At 44.1% G+C, this 18,493-nt stretch overlaps 1 protein-coding gene across 1 annotated transcript in view; it reads left to right on the forward strand.

Moving 5' to 3' along the window:
- The window catches only part of LOC134611954 (alpha-N-acetylgalactosaminide alpha-2,6-sialyltransferase 1-like), a 96,531-nt gene extending 79,011 nt beyond the window's left edge, over window positions 1-17,520 (forward strand). Inside the window, exons 3-10 of the mRNA XM_063456315.1 lie at window positions 1,802-1,967; window positions 10,979-11,144; window positions 11,242-11,380; window positions 11,480-11,583; window positions 11,804-11,887; window positions 13,318-13,417; window positions 15,724-16,918; window positions 16,979-17,520. Coding sequence (XP_063312385.1) covers window positions 1,802-1,967; window positions 10,979-11,144; window positions 11,242-11,380; window positions 11,480-11,583; window positions 11,804-11,887; window positions 13,318-13,417; window positions 15,724-15,894 — 930 coding nt within the window. The 3' untranslated portion in view covers window positions 15,895-16,918; window positions 16,979-17,520. The remainder of the gene's footprint in view (window positions 1-1,801; window positions 1,968-10,978; window positions 11,145-11,241; window positions 11,381-11,479; window positions 11,584-11,803; window positions 11,888-13,317; window positions 13,418-15,723; window positions 16,919-16,978) is intronic.
- The last annotated feature ends 973 nt before the right edge of the window (window positions 17,521-18,493 follow it).

Consider the following 18,493-nt stretch of genomic DNA (forward strand, 5'->3'; position numbering starts at 1 on the left):
TCCTCTCTTTGCTCTGTCATTTCTAAAACATGAATAACCCCGGTATTGCAATGGCGGTGTCTGGTATTTTAGTCGTTAACCAAGATTCTGAGAGTACAATGATTTGTGGTCTGTAATGGAAACACCAGGCTTGCAGTGCATCCAGTTTAGGGAGTAAGCTACGGATGTTGCAGTGCACAAAAGAGAGGCCTTTTTTAGTGGGGAGATTAGGACTAGAATTAGCTGGGGGACCAGAGTTAGAATCCACATCATTTGCAGGGGCAAGTAACATAAGGAATAGGAATTTGGACATCATTTTTGATATAGTGATATAGTGAATGGGAGACTTTGTAATTTTGTGAGGTGGGGGTAAGACGGCTATTTTTAGAACTCTCCACCAGCACTCAGCAGATAAGTTACAGCAACACAGCAGGCCATGGTGTATGATAATCTGTATTCCAGTATGAGGTGTGTGCATAAAACGTGTATATAATGCCAATGATTAGTTAATGCGTAAACGTGGTATATCATCCCAATGATTAGTAAAATGCCTAAACTTGGTCTATCTTGACAATAACTAGTTAATATATATATAAACTTGGTATATCATGCCAATAAACAATAAATTCATAAAATGTGTATCACATGCCAATGAGCCATATGTGCCTCCAAAGCCTGCCAATGCCATTTGTGCTGCCAAACCTGCCAGTGCCATCTCTCTGCCCCCAGCCTCTCTGTGCCATCTCTCTGACCACAGCCTCTCTGTGCCATCTCTCTGACCACAGCCTCTCTGTGCCATCTCTCTGCACCCAGCCCCTCTGTGCCATCTGTGCCCCAGCCCCTGTGCTGTCTTTGCCCCCAGCCTCTCTGCATCATCTCTCTGCCCCAGCCTATCTGTACCATCTCTCTGCCTCAGCCTCTCTGTACCATCTCTCTGCCCCCCAGCCTCTCAGGGCCCTCTCTCTGCCCCCAGCAACTTGCTCAGGCACTCTGCTTGCACCCCCAGAACTTGCGCCGTACCCAGATGGATGACATCCCCTGTATTTACCCCAGGACCCAAATGGCATGCCCTGCATTCACCCCACGACCCAGATGGCATGCCCTGCATTAACCCCAAGATTAAGATGGTATCTTCAGGATCTCCCTGGTGTCTATTGGGAGGCACAGTCTACATCCTGTCTGTCTGCCTTTTGCCCTCTCCACATATTGGGTAAAGTCACATGGGTCATGTGACTTGCGACCTCTGACTTTCCGAGACATGTGGGGAGTGCGAGAGTCAGACAGGTAGGATGTAGACTGTGCATATACACCACACCGTCTGCCTCCCTCTCCCCGCAGAGGCGGCTGGCTAGCTGCCAGCTGCCAAATATACCGGCAATGCTGCTTGTATATTCCTAATTCTGGCAGTGGCTGGATGACAACAGTGGCCGGTATCGCTAGAGTTTTGGGCGGCCTCCCAGCCTGCTCCTGCATAAAAGATAAAAGAAACCATTTTTGTAAAAAAAAAAAAAAAAAAACACAGATATAATATGTATGGGTGCACTTCAAGTGGAACCTTTATATTGTGGTGAAAAACATGTAGCACACATTCTAGGTTTTGCTTTGGTTCATCTTTAAAGGGTTAATAATTACACCCCTCATTGTGTTACGCCTTTATTTACATTTATTATATCTTCTTTCTTGTGCCAGATCTCATTGCGCCTCTTGCTCTCCATTTTGTTTTCACTTCTATGTGATTATTTTACTGATGGGCTGTGGGTATATTACCTTTGCAACTAAAGCATAATTTTAATTTAGCCCCTCCCATCATTCCCCTCCACAGACCTGTCCGAAACGCACAAGAGATACGCTGCGCACTGGAGAATTTAAGGATGTATTTTTGGATACCATTCCAGTTTTGCAATGGAAAAAATACGCAAATGTGTCAGAATATCAAAGACTACAAAAATATGGGGGGACGTTTGGATGGAGTGGGGTCACATGGGACAGTAAGTCATTGATTTGTAACGTTGACTGAATACATCCTTACTAATACAATAAAATGTTAGTTTCTTTTACAGTTGCATTCCCATTAGAAACTTTATTTGTACCATTAAGATCTCCCTGGAATTTATACTGGGCAAATATTCAGTTGTTTAATTCAAATGTACCTGGAATATAATTTAATATAATAACTTGACTTATTGTGGGTATGGCTCAGGCTGTGCAAAACACCACATTTCCTTTTCATTATACAGTGGAATCAATATATTAGTTAAAGGAATACTATAGTCACCTAAATTACTTTAGCTAAATAAAGCAGTTTTAGTGTATAGATCATTCCCCTGCAATTTCACTGCTCAATTCACTGTCAGTTAGGAGTTAAATCACTTTGTTTCTGTTTATGCAGCCCTAGCCACACCTCCCCTGGCTATGATTGGCAGAGCCTGCATGAAAAAAAAAACTGGTTTCACTTTCAAACAGATGTAATTTACCTTAATTGTATCTCAATCTCTAAATTGAACTTTAATCACATACAGGAGGCTCTTGCAGGGTCTAGCAAGCTATTAACATAGCAGGGGATAAGAAAATCTTAATTAAACAGAACTTGCAATAAAGAGAGCCTAAATAGGGCTCTCTTTACAGGAAGTGTTTATGGAAGGCTGTGCAAGTCACATGCAGGGAGGTGTGACTAGGGTTCATAAACAAAGGGATTTAACTCCTAAATGGCAGAGGATTGAGCAGTGAGGCTGCAGGGGCATGTTCTATACACCAAAACTGCTTCATTAAGCTAAAGTTGTTCAGGTGACTATAGTGTCCCTTTAAAATCCTATGTTCTGATTGTATACTTTTTTCACATGCTTGCTGTTGTCATTTTCAAACATGTCCTTCTCCACCTGGAATACTCTCATATTTCAAGTAGAGAATATATCCAAATTGGATTTGGTCATTTATAGACTATGAATAATTAACAAATTGAAATTCGAGGCAAATTAGCTGATATAGGAAAATACTCTAACCATTTTCTAATTCAAACCACTAAAACTCAATGTTTACAAAATAAAATCGCTGGGAATTTAAAAGTAAATTTGACATTTTAATCCACGTAACCAAACTGGAAAAAAAAAAATTATATTTTGGCCTAAACTTTTAAATCAACTTTTAATTCCCAACAAGTCACACTTTACTTTGGTCATTTGAATGTCCCATGCCTATGCTATGCTTGATAAAGACCCGGTAGGTTCAAAACGTTGCTGCTTTTGCCCCAAAAAGCTGCTATTTTTGTTACCCCGGAGTGCCTGAACCATTATTTATTCTGCATATCTTGGAAGGGAGGCCTGGCCAGCCCTGGTTTCAGAGCACCTGGGTTACTTGGTGAGTGCGGTATCCAGTATGTCTCTACTATGGGACACTGTAGGCACTATAATCATTCCATGTCTTTGAATTGGTTATCTTGCCTGGAGGCACCTGGCACTGTCCCCAGTACGTCTCTACTATGGGACACTGTAGGCACTATAATCATTCCATGTCTTTGAATTGGTTATCTTGCCTGGAGTCACCTGGCACTGTCCCCAGTACGTCTCTACTATGGGACACTGTAGGCACTATAATCATTCCATGTCTTTGAATTGGTTATCTTGCCTGGAGTCACCTGGCACTGTCCCCAGTACGTCTCTACTTTGGGACACTGTAGGCACTATAATCATTCCATGTCTTTGCATTGGCTATCTTGCCTGGAGTCACCTAGCACTGTCCCCAGTACGTCTCTACTATGGGACACTGTAGGCACTATAATCATTCCATGTCTTTGAATTGGTTATCTTGCCTGGAGTCACCTGGCACTGTCCCCAGTACGTCTCTACTATGGGACACTGTAGGCACTATAATCATTCCATGTCTTTGAATTGGTTATCTTGCCTGGAGTCACCTGGCACTGTCCCCAGTACGTCTCTACTATGGGACACTGTAGGCACTATAATCATTCCATGTCTTTGAATTGGTTATCTTGCCTGGAGTCACCTGGCACTGTCCCCAGTATGTCTCTACTATGGGACACTGTAGGCACTATAATCATTCCATCTCTCTGAATTGGTTATCTTGGCTGGAGTCACCTGGCACTGTCCCCAGTACGTCTCTACTATGGGACACTGTAGGCACTATAATCATTCCATGTCTTTGAATTGTAGATTATGCTAACGTAGTGTACCTATAATCTTAATTTTAATAATGACAGGAGGCGAGTATTTTGCATAACTTTCTTTACTTTATGCCTCCAGCAGCACAAGTCAATCAGAAAACTTTAAACCAATCAGTAACCAGCATCACATCCATATATAAAGCCCTGACAGTCACATGATTTCCTCTTTCTTTGATGCGAAAACAGTCCATTATAACGTCAGGGAATTCAAATAACAGTCTTGAGTAACGTGTAGAACATAATTTGGAACAGGACTTGAAAAAAACCTTCCAGCTTTATCTTGAGCTTTATCTTTATGATGGTTACTCTGAAAAGAACAGAAATACGTGAAAGGTGATGGAACCCAACTGATGTCCACATTAAAAAAAAAAAAACAGTACTATATGCATCTATATCTATATTACGTTAAAACATTGCAACATTAAACAACCATGGTTTACTTTAATAATCGCCACGGCTGTAACACCCGTCAACCATATAAGCATCCCATAAATATATTGAAATATCCAACATCTTACAATTAGACTGAAAATGATAACCAGAAAAATTAGAATTTCCCAGAGTATAGGGAGGGAAACAGGGAGGGAAAATACTCGCCTCCTGTCATTATTAAAATTAAGATTATAGGTACAGTACGTTAGCATAATCTACAATTTTATCACATGACAGGAGGCTTCGTATTTTGCATTTTTAAAGCTGTGGTATGATCGAAAGGATGCGTGTGTGGTTGACGAAATAAATATACGGAAGTTGTCTCGCCGTGTCCAATTCGCCGCCTGAAAAAAAATATAGAGGCCCCTCGTGAAGGCCTGAGAAGCAGCCGTGTCTCGTACCGAATGAGTACCTAAAGCACGTCTCCTCCCCCGTTAACGATGACAACCAGTGAACCCATCTAGACGGAGTGTTCATGGTAACTGGCTTGTATGGTTGTTATAAACCCTACCGATGTCTGAATGTGTCAATCTAAGTGTTGTCGGGATCTCCATATAACCAAACACCGCTATAACTGCACAAAGACTGGGAAAAAAACGCCGGGAACAGGGTAAAACACGGATGCGAAAAGGATTTAGTTCTACGAGACACCGTAGAGGTCCTTCCTTCAGGTGATACCGAAAAACCATATACGTCGAACTCCAGAATATCTGATATCCGACGAAAATCCAACATAATGTGATTATGACTGACGGTTGACGGAGGGATAGGTTCGTGTTATCTGACTAGTTCCGAAAAAAACCCAATCAAAGTCTCACAACAGTGATACTTTAACTCATGGTTTTGGACCGTATGCTACCCCGCGGAAAAAACGGTCTATCAAAGGTTCTTGATCGACCGGAGTGTCGTGAATCGTACTATGCGCTGTCGAAGTAACGGAACATATCCCGTTAATGGAGCGATCGGATCGTTCCGATTGGCCCGTCGTGGAAATTATGAGCAAGATTCAATATCGAGGTAGATAGGGGTAATAAAAGGATCGTAGTCCCTTTCCATACCCCAGTGACTTCCAAGTGTTCCATGTGGATAAATCATTTCGGGGAATACCTGTTGTCCATGAGTCCCATGACTCTAGTTGGTTGCGATAGTCCCCTGACATACCAGTCTCCCTTGGAAGACACCAATCCACCAACTCTAGCCGCTCCTGCGTTAACAATTGATGATGTTCTCCCTTCAATCTGCCCGGAGGCAAGTTAAAACTGAAGAAGCAGAGGATGATCCCAATTAAAGACAATCATTCTAGAAGTCCCGCTTAGCTCCTTTACCTCTGTAACGAGTACTATCGAAGTCCTTGCCGTTCTGATCCCAATTTCGTAGGTGTGCCCGGATCTCATGCAGTGAGCTTTCAGCCGATGTCTGGCCCGTCAGTGAAGTGGTCCTGGGAAGTAGTCAAGGTACTATGGAGCCTTTCCGTCATATCCGTCTAATTTCCTTACGAAGGTCGTTATCGCTGATGTGGGGAAGGTGCAATCCGTCCAATGTGGAATCTATTCCGAAGTAGAGGTACATAGTTACTCGGAACTGGAATCGAATCGACTCCGCTCCGTTCACTATGAATCCCAACAATTCCAGGAGCTGTGACAACAAATCTTGTTTGTCTCCGCAGTTAGGACTTGGGTTTGCAAAGGGTCAGCCAGTGTTACAGCGGATACCCTTTGCTCTTCATTTCGTCCTGACCAGCTTCCAAAACTTCTCGAGGTACTATGTGAGCCAGTAGGTAAGTGTCCTTTCAAATCTAACCTTGCAAAGAACCTTTTTGAGGAGTAGGTCTCCTAATAGATGTATACCTTCCTTCTTGAGATGTCGGTACGTCCCCAAAACCATTGGGTTGGCCTATGTTGATGACGATGAGAGTTTCCTGTCTTCTTCTTTACTACTTTACGTGGACCTCGGTCTGATCGGGGCATAGATATCCCTGTAGTGACACCGAGATCCCTGTTGAGGACTATCTTGTTCGTTCCTAGATGACATGGGCATTCCATCCTGAGCTTGTTTCGTACTTCTTTCCTCGAAGCCGGAGGTTTGCAAGGTGTGCCCGGTGCTTCGGCAGAAACCCTTTTCGGATGATCCTGGGTGTCTGGTGGTACGCGAGTCAACCGAGGTTTTCCAGTGTGCCAAAAGAAAAACTTTTCTTGCCAGGCGGGTTCTGTCCCTTTTCCTCTTCCGATGGAGACTCTCCGTTCTCTTATGATCTCCAGAGAAAGGGAAGAATGGAGTCCTCGTCCCCTGATGAAGGGGTCTGAGATGTTCGATGTGTAGGACGTTCTGAGAGACGGTACCGCTAAGTCGGGGTGTTCTCTTTCCCCTTAGGGGAAGTCGCGTTGGGCCCTTCCCATGGTGCTTAGGTGGTAAGGTGCCCGACTTGTTAGCCAGCCTCTTGGAGAGGGCTTCTTCCTCCGGAGCTGCCCTGGCGGCTTAATCCTCACCTGGAAATTTGTTCGGTGAATTGAGGGAAATCCAACCTGTTGGTTCACACCCTTTTGGTCTGTGGAGTCAGGATTGTACAACAGTACGCTTATTGACCCTCAGTGTGTCTCTGTGTATAACCGGGGTCACCCAGCATTTCGATTAATCGGTACCACTTTCGCAGGATCTGGGTAGTGGTCTGAGAATGAGGACACCCTCCGTAGGACCTGGATGTACTCTGGTATGGGAGACGTGAAAGTCTCCCTATGTATAATCTAATGGTTCATCCTTATATGTCCTAGAGTTGTGGAGTTTGGCGGTATAGTGAGTTCTCCTTCTCGGTTAAGGGAAGGGCGTATGGGTCCTCCAATTGGAATATAGAGTGTCGGAACACATGCATGTAGTGTGCCCTGGTCTGTGCATGTAATGCCAGAGCATACTCTGAAGGTAGAAGCCCTAGACCAGGGCGCGGTGATCACCCCTTCGTACCTATGCCACTAGCGCCGGTGTAAGACTATCCTGGGGTCACCCGGCGTAGGGGGTCACCCCTGTATGTATGTCTCTTATGGCCTGTTGGGACCCTCTTCCGGTCTGTGGGGTACCGAGACAGGTGTCAGGTACGGTAATACACTTATTGCCACTAGTGGGTCTCCACATGCCGCTGGGGTTCACCCAGAACTGTTTCCATCAGTACCACTTTAGAGATTTCCTGGAGTGGTCTGAGGAGGGGGTTGCCCTCAATAAGACCGGGCTGAACGGTCAGGAATGTCGGGACGTAAGCCCATATGGGGAGGTACGGTAGACTCCAAATTATCCAAGGGGTCACCCTTATTGGGTATAGTCCTGTGGAGCTTTGGCAGCACCGTGAGCTCTCCTTTCTTGGTGCTGTCGACATACATGTGCCCATTGTGTTCCGATCTGGCATACAGTAACAGATCGTACTCCGTGGTTATCAGCCCGTCCTAGGGTGTGGGGGTTAGACCCCAATATCTATCTGTCCTTAGCCCTTCCGGGTCTTGGTTGGGTTCTCTGACTTCCTGAGGTATGTCTTGCCAGACCTCCTCCTCTGAGGGAGAGTCCTCTGCCCTCCATTCGTCTATGATTTCTAAGGACGATGGAGATAATGGTTCCTCATCCCCTGATGAGGGTCTTGTGGAGTGTCTGACACAATGGTAGTATGATTTTTCTCCGTCTGTGGGGAGACAAAGTATACGTCAGTGCGTATGTGTTTACACAGTGGCTTCCACGTACAACTGGGGGGCACCCAGGTACCATGTAATCAGTACCACTAGGAGTTTGACTAGTGGTCTGAAGAGGGGTAAACCCTCTTATCGACCGGGGTGAACGGTCTTTAATGTTGGGACGGAGCCCGGTAATGGTCGGGACGGAGCCCGGTAATGGTCGGGACGGAGCCCGGTAATGGTCGGGACGGAGCCCGGTAATGGTCGGGACGGAGCCCGGTAATGGTCGGGACGTAAGCCCGGTAATGTGAGGTATCGAAGACCTCAGTACGCTTTTGTAAGGAGTCACCCTTGTGTATGGAATTTTGTGGAAATTTCGCCATTGCGGATTGTGCGTACTTCGTTATAAGCCCCTGATTGGGCGTGGTGGTCACCCTTTGTAAAACAAAATTGTCACTTCGGATAATGCCAGATTTAGTTGTTGTTTGTTTGTTTGAAATGATTTCTGGGTAGTTCTTCAGTGCTTTGTACCAACCATCATAGCCTTCTGTGAGTGTTCATCTAATTGGGCAGTGCAGCCTGAGCCTGATGGGAGTAGTTCCTGGATTGGTGTAATACAATCCCAATGGTAAGTTACCTGCAGTGGCCCTTTAGCACAGAGTTGTAGGGGTTAACTGCAGTGAGGAGTGTGCTTAGCCTGATGGGAGTTGTTCCTGGTTTGGTGCAATCCAGTCCTAATGGTAAGTTACCTGCAGTGGCCCTTTAACACAGAGTTGCAGGGATTAACTGCATTGAGAAGTGTGTTTAGTTTTTACACCTTTATATTATGTGGCAAAACTTTTATTTCCGACAACATCAGGAATATTTACACTTTACCTTTAAAACTAGGTTAGGTGTCCTGTGGGTAGGACCAATTTATTCATGTAATTCTTTAATGGCACATATCCAATTTGTTGCAATGTAGCCTGAGCCTGATGGGAGTTATCCTGCTGACTTGGTGTTTGGTAGTATACAGACCCACAGTGCAGTGTCTCCAGCCCAGGACTGTGATTAGATATATGACATGTAGCATATGAATCCCACATAATGAAATCTTCCATTTATTGGTGTAAAAACATTTGGATATTGATAATTTTGTGCCAGTTCGTGGGAATCACGAACTGGCGAAATTAAGATGGCCGTCGAGGATCTCGCGGTATCGCGAGATCCAAGATGGCCGCCGTTCGCGCGCAAATTAGCCGCGCAGTCCGCGATCGCGGGTCGCGATCGCGGACCGACGGTATCGGACGGCACCCCCTCTAGCCCCCCCTCCTACCCTTCAGTACCCTGATACTATTGTTGAAACCTGGCGGTCCAGCGCGATCGCGGCAAAATGCCGCGGACCGCGAGAGACCAACAGGCAAGCAGTCAAACAGTAACAGACCCCAGTAGGGGAGAAAGCAGGCAGTATGACAAAATACACCTAACAGTCCAGGGAGGAGGATGGATAAGGTAAAGGGAGAAAAGGGGAGGCAGATGAAAGGGGTGACAGTGGAAAAGTAAATGTACAATGCCCCAAAATGATTTAAAGGGGCCAGAAGACAAATAGTATTACATGTAGATAAAGACAGTAGAGAGCTAATACTCTGACCTGTGCCTTGGCTGGAAGCAGCAAAGAAAGAGGAAATCATGTGACTGTCAGGGCTTTATATATGGATGTGATGCTGGTTACTGATTGGTTTAAAGTTTTCTGATTGACTTGTGCTGCTGGAGGCATAAAGTAAAGAAAGTTATGCAAAATACGAAGCCTCCTGTCATGTGATAAAATTGGTTATATTGCCTGGAGTCACCTGGCACTGTCCCCAGTACGTCTCTACTATGGGACACTGTAGGCACTATAATCATTCCATGTCTTTGAATTGGTTATCTTGCCTGGAGTCACCTGGCACTGTCCCCAGTACGTCTCTACTATGGGACACTGTAGGCACTATAATCATTCCATGTCTTTGAATTGGTTATCTTGCCTGGAGTCACCTAGCACGGTCCCCAGTACGTCTCTATTATGGGACACTGTAGGCACTATAATCATTCCATGTCTTTGAATTGGCTATCTTGCCTGGAGTCACCTAGCACGGTCCCCAGTACGTCTCTACTATGGGACACTGTAGGCACTATAATCATTCCATGTCTTTGCATTGGCTATCTTGCCTGGAGTCACCTAGCACTGTCCCCAGTACGTCTCTACTTTGGGACACTGTAGGCACTATAATCATTCCATGTCTTTGAATTGGTTATCTTGCCTGGAGTCACCTAGCACGGTCCCCAGTACGTCTCTATTATGGGACACTGTAGGCACTATAATCATTCCATGTCTTTGAATTGGTTATCTTGCCTGGAGTCACCTAGCACTGTCCCTCTATTCAATGTAAAAACATTTTTGAGCAGTTTGGGTATATTACCTTGTCAATTGAAACATCATTTTAATTTAGTTCCTCCCACTGCCAAAGATTATTCAGTGGCTAAACTGAATGACAGCTATATTTAAACTATTTAAAGCTAGCAACTATTAGTTATAATAAGACTCCAGCGTTAATGGCACGTGTTTGTGTACTGAGCACTAGAGTGTTCCATTAATGATTTGAAATAGTTGGACATTGAGCTGGGAATGGGCAGACCCCCCTTGAAATACATTCAAATATAATTGTTGTTTGTGTTAAATACTTATTAAGTCTTGCCTTTTCATGTTGGGTGTTATTCCATCTAGTTGTGAACGAGACTTTAAACCTACTAAATGCTTCGAATGGCGGTTACCTCTTTGACAACTGGAAGGGACGTCACCCGTGTGTGCGTTGTGCTGTTCTAGGAAACGGTGGTATAATGAATGGATCTGGCATGGGGAAAGAGATCGACGCACATGACTACATTTTCCGGTAAGAATTTGCTATAAGTGTTCTACAAATTGAACTACTTTTGACTGTGCCACTTTATTAATGCATGGATTTATTTTTTCACATAATTTTTTTATAGGGTTAATGGCGCCATAACAAAGGGATTTGAAAAGGATGTTGGAAACCGGACATCATTCTTCTTTTTCTCAACAAACACGCTGATGAATTCATTAACTGCTTATGGAAGGCAAGGATTCAAACAAGTGCCGCGTTCAGAGGTATTCAGATTGTCCGGGAAACCCTCATAATGCACAGACAGTTTGAAGCTTATAAACTTATCGAAGTCAAACGCCTGAATTCTCCTCTTCTCTCTGCAGGAAACGCGATTCCTCCTTTTACCGGACCATGATCGAGATTATCTGCTTGTTCGAGCTGCTCTTACAAACAGCACCATTGACCGGGGCAAAGACAAGTCCAGAATGTAGGTTGTGTTTTGCACTTTCCCGCGGTGCCCTCTTAATTAAGCATAGCAGTCTACACAGTGTCCGCCTGCTGAATTTCCAGCAACTTGCTTAAAATTAGAACATTTCCCAGGAGTTATTAGGCATGGATCAAGCTGGAGAGGGTTATAATATAAGCAGTGCTTGCTATGTCCAGAGTGTCACAATTCTTAACTTATCCAACCTTCCTTCTACCTGCAGCCCAGCCCGCTACTTTGGTCAAAATTTAACCACAGAACATTTTAAGATCCTGCACCCAGACTTCATGCGTTATTTGAGAAACAGGTGAGGGGATATTTTAACCTTGTGCAAATTCTATTTCCAGGAACAGTAAAGATAACCCAAGAAAGGTTACCATTAGGGTGCAGAGGCAGGGCTCTGAAGTGGATTTTGTACTTTGGGGGTCTCAGAGATGAGGGTGTAGTAATCAAGCAGCTCTCACAATCATCCTTTGTGCCAATACCTGAGGAGTCCACTAAGTGCAGATATGCCATAAGACAACAGGGTACACAGCATGTCCCCCCCCCCCCATTCTCCCCCTCTCAGACAGCAGGGTCTGCGCCCCCCATTCCCTCCCTCTCAGACAGCAGGTAAGCAGCCTGGGCCTCCCCATTCCCTCCCTCTCAGACAGCAGGTAAGCAGCCTGGCCCTCCCCATTCCCTCCCTCTCAGAAAGCAGGTAAGCAACCTGGGCCTCCCCATTCTCCCCCTCTCAGAAAGCAGGTAAGCAACCTGGGCCTCCCTATTCCCTCCCTCTCAGGCAGCAGGTAAGCAACCTGGGGCCCCTCCTTCCCTCCCTCTCAGACAGCGGGGTCTTGGCCTCCCAATTCCCTCCCTCTCAGACAGCAGGTAAGCAGCCTGGGACCTCCCATTCCCTCCCACTTAGACAGCAGGTAAGCAGCCTGGCCCTCCCCATTCCCTCCCTCTCAGACAGCAGGTAAGCAGCCTGGGCCTCCCCATTCCCTCCCTCTCAGACAGCAGGTAAGCAACCTGGGCCTCCCCATTCTCCCCCTCTCAGAAAGCAGGTAAGCAACCTGGGCCTCCCTATTCCCTCCCTCTCAGACAGCAGGTAAGCAACCTGGGGCCCCTCCTTCCCTCCCTCTCAGACAGCACGGTCTGGGCCTCACAATTCCCTCCCTCTCAGACAGCAGGTAAGCAGCCTGGGACCTCCCATTCCCTCCCACTTAGACAGCAGGTAAGCAACCTGGGGCCCCTCCTTGCCTCCCTCTCAGACAGCAGGGTCTGGGCCTCCCCATTCCCTCCCTCTCAAACAGCAGGTAAGCAGCCTGGGACCTCCCAATCCCTCCCTCTCAGACAGCAGGTAAGCAGCCTGGGACCTCCCATTCCCTACCTCTTAGACAGCAGGTAAGCAACCTGGGCCTCCCCATTCTTCCCCTCTCAGACAGCAGGTAAGCAGCCTGGGGCCCCTCCTTCCCTCCCTCTCATACATCAGATACACAGCCTGGGCCTCTTATTCACTCTCAGAATGCAGGTTAGGAGCCTGGGGCCCCCATTCCCCCTCTCTCAGACAGCACGTAAGCAGCCTGGGGCCCCATTCCCCCTCTCTCAGACAGCACGTAAGCAGCCTGGGGCCCCCCATTATCCCACCCTCTCCAGATAGTGGTTATGGTAACAACCTTCCTATACACAGAATTAGAATCAATGTCTGTCTGCGTCATCGTGATTCTCTTTGTAAACGTTGTTTACTTTTCGCAGGTTTCTCTGGTCTCCAATTTTAAAGACTACGTTTCGGAATATATATCGTCCGTCCACAGGAGCCGCCATGCTGCTTGCGGCTGTCCATACTTGTGATGAAGTAAGAAATATTCTATGTCCTGTTATGGTCTGACTGTGAAATGTACACCTCCTACCCCAAGGATATGGCGGCCATGCTTATTTTTTACCCCTTCCTAGTGCCCCCTTTAGCAACACCAGAGGAACATTCCATAGTGGGTAACACTTCCAGCCAACCCTCAGACTCTAACTCTTTAATTAGAATAAGAATGATCCGCGGATCCTGGTCCCCTCTCGATGTAGCAGAGGGTGTGCTTGTGCCATACGGAGAACGAAATGAACGAGAATTGCTCGTGCAATGGTGGCAGCTGCACTGGCATGAAAGCACCCGCGCATGCTTGGCTCCAGCCATTAAATAACTTAAGACTTGAATGTCTGCCCTTGGCTGCACTATGCTCCAATTTATAACACTGGAGTGTGCAAACAAAGTAGCCAGCGTATCATCGATAAAAACACAATAAAACAAATATTACACAATATAAAACAATGCTGTCATATTGATACAAACGATAATTGGCAGCAAATTAACTGACACAGAAAGTAAATCCTTCTACAATCACTGCCTTGGTGTTTTGGTAAAAGGTCAGTACGGTAAGATTTACTGAAGAACTTTTTGATAAAAATGCTTTTTGTTGAAATGTTTACTCATTCGATGAGAAGGGCCAACGGTCATTGCGTTCATTATAAGAGGACGAAAGGAAAATAACATGTAATGTGTGCGCTGCTCTCTAGTGGCTGATTAAGGTTACTGCCTGGAAAAAATAGAGTTTAAACAGAAGGCCTGCTTGGTCCGTTAGGAACATCTCATCAAGTTAAAGGGAAACTATTGTAAAATGTCCCTCTCCCCCCCCTCTAGTTTTAAGGCATTATACAGACTATGAACAAATGAGAGGTTGCATGCAGCTACAGACAGCTTTCTCCATAACCAGGAAAAACATCTCATCTCTGGTCTGTGAAGGTCTACTATTATCCCATAAATCCCCATCCACTAGCTATTTATGGAGTGTAGCTGCTCTGCAAAATGAAAGTAGCGATACACAGCGATACAGCACTACTGTAAGCTTATACACAGGGGAAACCTTCCAAAGCTCGTACCATCACCTTCCCGCATCACATCGGAACAAAGTGTGACCCTGTCTACTACAAGCAAGCCAACAAGAAAAGTGCAGGGTCCATGTCCTAGAAAGGGACATGGCTTTGGGGGCTTCAGTCATTTTTGTCACATGACCTTGACATTTTTTTGCAAGGAAGTGGTGAAACGCATTGGTACAATCTTTATGAAATACTGCTCCTAAATCTAAAGATACCATAAGACAAAGTAGGACGTCTTTGTCTCCTGGTAACTCTAAGGTTGAGAAAGATTGACAAAGGTGAAGCTCTGCTGTCTTTTGTCCAATCCCAGCAGCTGTTATGACAGCTGAGGGATTCAGACACCGATCTGCTGAGGCTTCCGTGAGAGTACAGTACTATCACGGCTCCAGGCAGATGAAGTCACGAGCTGAAGAGCATGCTCAGAGAGAAGATGGCAGCTAAGGGTCAACTTGGAGAACGCGGACCAATAGGAGTTAAGACCTGCCTATATTAACTCACCTCTCCCACTCCTTGCTGCCCTGTTGTGGTTCTTGTTAGTCCAATAGCGTTTTAGTGTAGTTATCATTTCTGGTTATTATCCTATGTTTGATTTATCGTTATTCCTGTCTTCTGTACTCCTTTGACCCCAGCTTGTGTATCTTTTATCCTGATCTCTGTATCCCTTTGACCACGGCTTTTTTTCTTTGACTCTGTTCATCGTTTGCCGGCACACGAAGGACCGGTATACAGAAAGTCTACCTTTTGTGTTTGGTCTGTGAGTTTTGGTTCCTACGGATCTTAACATTTAAGAGAACTTTTTAGTTTACTTTTAGCTTTTAAGAATACGTTTTTTAGGAGTTAAGTTTTACCTTGTTTTGCCTCAAACCAAATTTGAGTGAAAAGTCAATGCACTATTAAGGCAGTTTTAAAAAAAAAAATATATATATTCTATCTCTATAAAAACTCCGATATGACAGGATTACTATAACACATCTAACTGTACGGGAATATTTTACTAAACTAAAGACTCTTTTTTTAATTAGAAAAGGCTGCTTTTAGCATTTTTCCTCCTTTGGATTTTCTGTAATTTCTTGTTTGACTATATATTTATTTATTTATATCAGTGGTGAGAAAATCGAAATGTTAAAATAAAAATGTCTGTGAAGAAAGAAAAAAAAAATCGCCTTTTTTGTTAAATATAGAGTGTCGTACGCTGCAGACATATTTACCAAACCACCTACTGTCCTTCTCTCTTAGGTTAACGCTTATGGATTCATGACACCAAACTACGCTAAGTTCTCAGATCATTACTACGATGCCAAATATAAAAAGATTGTTTTCTACGCAAATCACAGTTTCCGTAAAGAGATGGAAGTGTGGCAGAATCTGCACAAAGCGGGCGTTATCAAACTGTATATGAGGAACTGAGGCAGTAAGCGTACAATCAGAGGACATGAATTTGAGGCTTGTATCAAGTCAAGATCGGCTGAGACAAAGAAGCGGCTGTTTAAATCTGCAAAATGTCCAGTGTCCCGATACGTGCCTCGACGTATCTGCATCAAGGGAGACTGGCAGTGCCAGCCTCGGCAGTCATGCGATTGTTCGGCAATTTTGCATGACATGACACGGAAATTAACGTCTTGAAATTGTCTTGATTGACAACCACAATCAATGCAACATATTGTGTACCAGAGAACAATAAGTGCTGGTGGGAGATTTACACTGTTATTTATATAGTAATCACACTGATACGGTTTATTGAGGTGATGAAGAGTATGCTGTGCGATTGCTTTACTTTCTCGTAAAATACCAAGTATCCTCAGTGGTGTACATATCTGTCCCTCATGTGAATATTTCACCAGGCTGGTCTTTGGGAATTTGTAGAACACATCAGGGATTGGGTACTATTTACAGGCTTGAAGTCTGTAATTATTTATTATCTGTTGTAATTTTGCAAAAGGGAACTAAACTGGCAGTTGGGCTATCGTTCTATTTAATTAATGTAATTATAATAATGTAATAACAGTTCACACTCCCCGTTTGGCTATAGGAACCAATCACAGGATTGGTAAAGAATGGTGAAGAGTACAGGTAACTAATCCAGCATTCTGACTATGTAATGAAGTAACACAAAACAAGCCATTTTCTCTTGTAAATTGGGTCATCAAGAAGAATGCACATAGGCGTGTTCTATTAAACCTTAATCTAGTTTAAAACCCTAAAGGAAACGTTGGCACTCACAGTAAAGCTTTACAGGGATTTTATTCCCCTTGTGTCGTCGCTTGTACAGTGGGGTTAGAGGATGCGGACGTACACAGAGAGGGTGGTCCTAAATTGAATTGAGCTTCAATAAACAAAATGCTGGTATTTGAAAACAAGAAGAATACTTTTTAATATTAGACTATATTAATTTTCCATTCAAGGCAAGTTTAACAATGAATTACATATATGTGTATAAATATAATTAATAAGAAAAATGCCATGTGGGAAAACCAAAAACCAACAATTTCAGTCTTATAATTAGGATTTTATATTTACAGGGTATTCACTAGAGTGTGAATTGCCGGGAATGCTAACTGAATTTCAAGTTTTAGGTCCAAATAGTTGATAATCATTGTGGACCTGGAGAATTTGTCCAATGTGGCTGTTTCAGACTAAATACTAAAATTCACTTTGAATTCCTAACATAAATGTATAACAATCTTACAGACATTATTAGGGTAAAGACGCTGATATAAGTCGGTAATTCACCTTTCCATAAGGGAATGTGTGAGACAGTGTATGTATTTATAGAAGATCTCACCTACATATAGTTTGGCCATGCTGCTTGTATATAGATCCGAGGAAGACTTAACCTTTACATGTCCGTACAACATACTGGATAATACACGTCTGTATAAACTACATGTAACCTGGTGCCGTGTAACAACACGCAGTGTGCACTGCCACATACACAGCGATCAGTGGGATTAGAATGACAGCTATAAATTAAATTATAATGAACCCTATTTATAGAATATTTTCCCAGTAATGGTATCGCTTATATAGAGAGAGGGGAAAAAAAAAAATCTAGTCGAATATGAACATGATCACAGCATTTAAGCCAACTCAAGTACAGACAGCTAAAAGAACTAAACTGACTGTCGCTGGAATCCAGACGCACCCTTCATCTTTCCAGCCTTGTGTTTAAGAGCTTTTCTGGGAAACTCCCACCCTACCTGAACGCAATGCTTTCCCCGGCTGTTCCCACTTCCTATAACCTCCGATCCAGTACCAACACTTTATTTAGTCTACCTCAATACAAAAAGAAAGCAGCCCAATCCTCCTTCTCCTACAGAGCACCGCATTTGTGGAACGACCTCCCGCACAAATTAAAATCTTCCCTAAGCTTAAAGTCCTTTAAGAGATCCCTCTCTACATACCTCAAAACAGAATGCACCTGTCATGGTTGATTATATATTTCCTACCTGTTCTATGTTAAATTTTGTATATATTGTGTATTAATATTGTTTTTGTATTTTATTGTGCACTAACTGTAACAATGCAATGATTTGTGGACCCAGGACATACTTGAAAACAAGAGAGATCTCAATGTATCTTTCCTGGTAAAATATTTTTTAATAAATAATGTATCAGTACAGGCTTAGACTGAATGTATCTGATCCAAAGTCGCAGACTGAACCAATACAGCTGGAGGCCTAGACTGACCTCTGGCGAAAGGCCTCACTCTCAACCCTAGAGATGCTGCTTCAATATTGACAGGAGGGAAATGCAGAAGCCCTTTACGTGGTTTGTTTCTTCAAGACCAGCACTGATCCACCCAATTGCTGCCCCTCTCATCCCGGCTGTCATGGTAACGGTTGCTGTAGAAAAGGGTACCCAAATAAGAGATTATGAGTCAAGATGTCAGGCTCACACAGTAAGATTCATAGAATGTAAAACCTCACAGTCTGAGTGATGTGTTTAAAAAAGGAAAATCACGATTTTCCTTATTTAGCGCTATCTGAAGGATCTGCAGAGAACTAAT

This window comes from Pelobates fuscus, chromosome 5 (assembly GCF_036172605.1).
Source record: "Pelobates fuscus isolate aPelFus1 chromosome 5, aPelFus1.pri, whole genome shotgun sequence".
NCBI classification, from domain to species: Eukaryota; Metazoa; Chordata; class Amphibia; order Anura; family Pelobatidae; genus Pelobates; species Pelobates fuscus.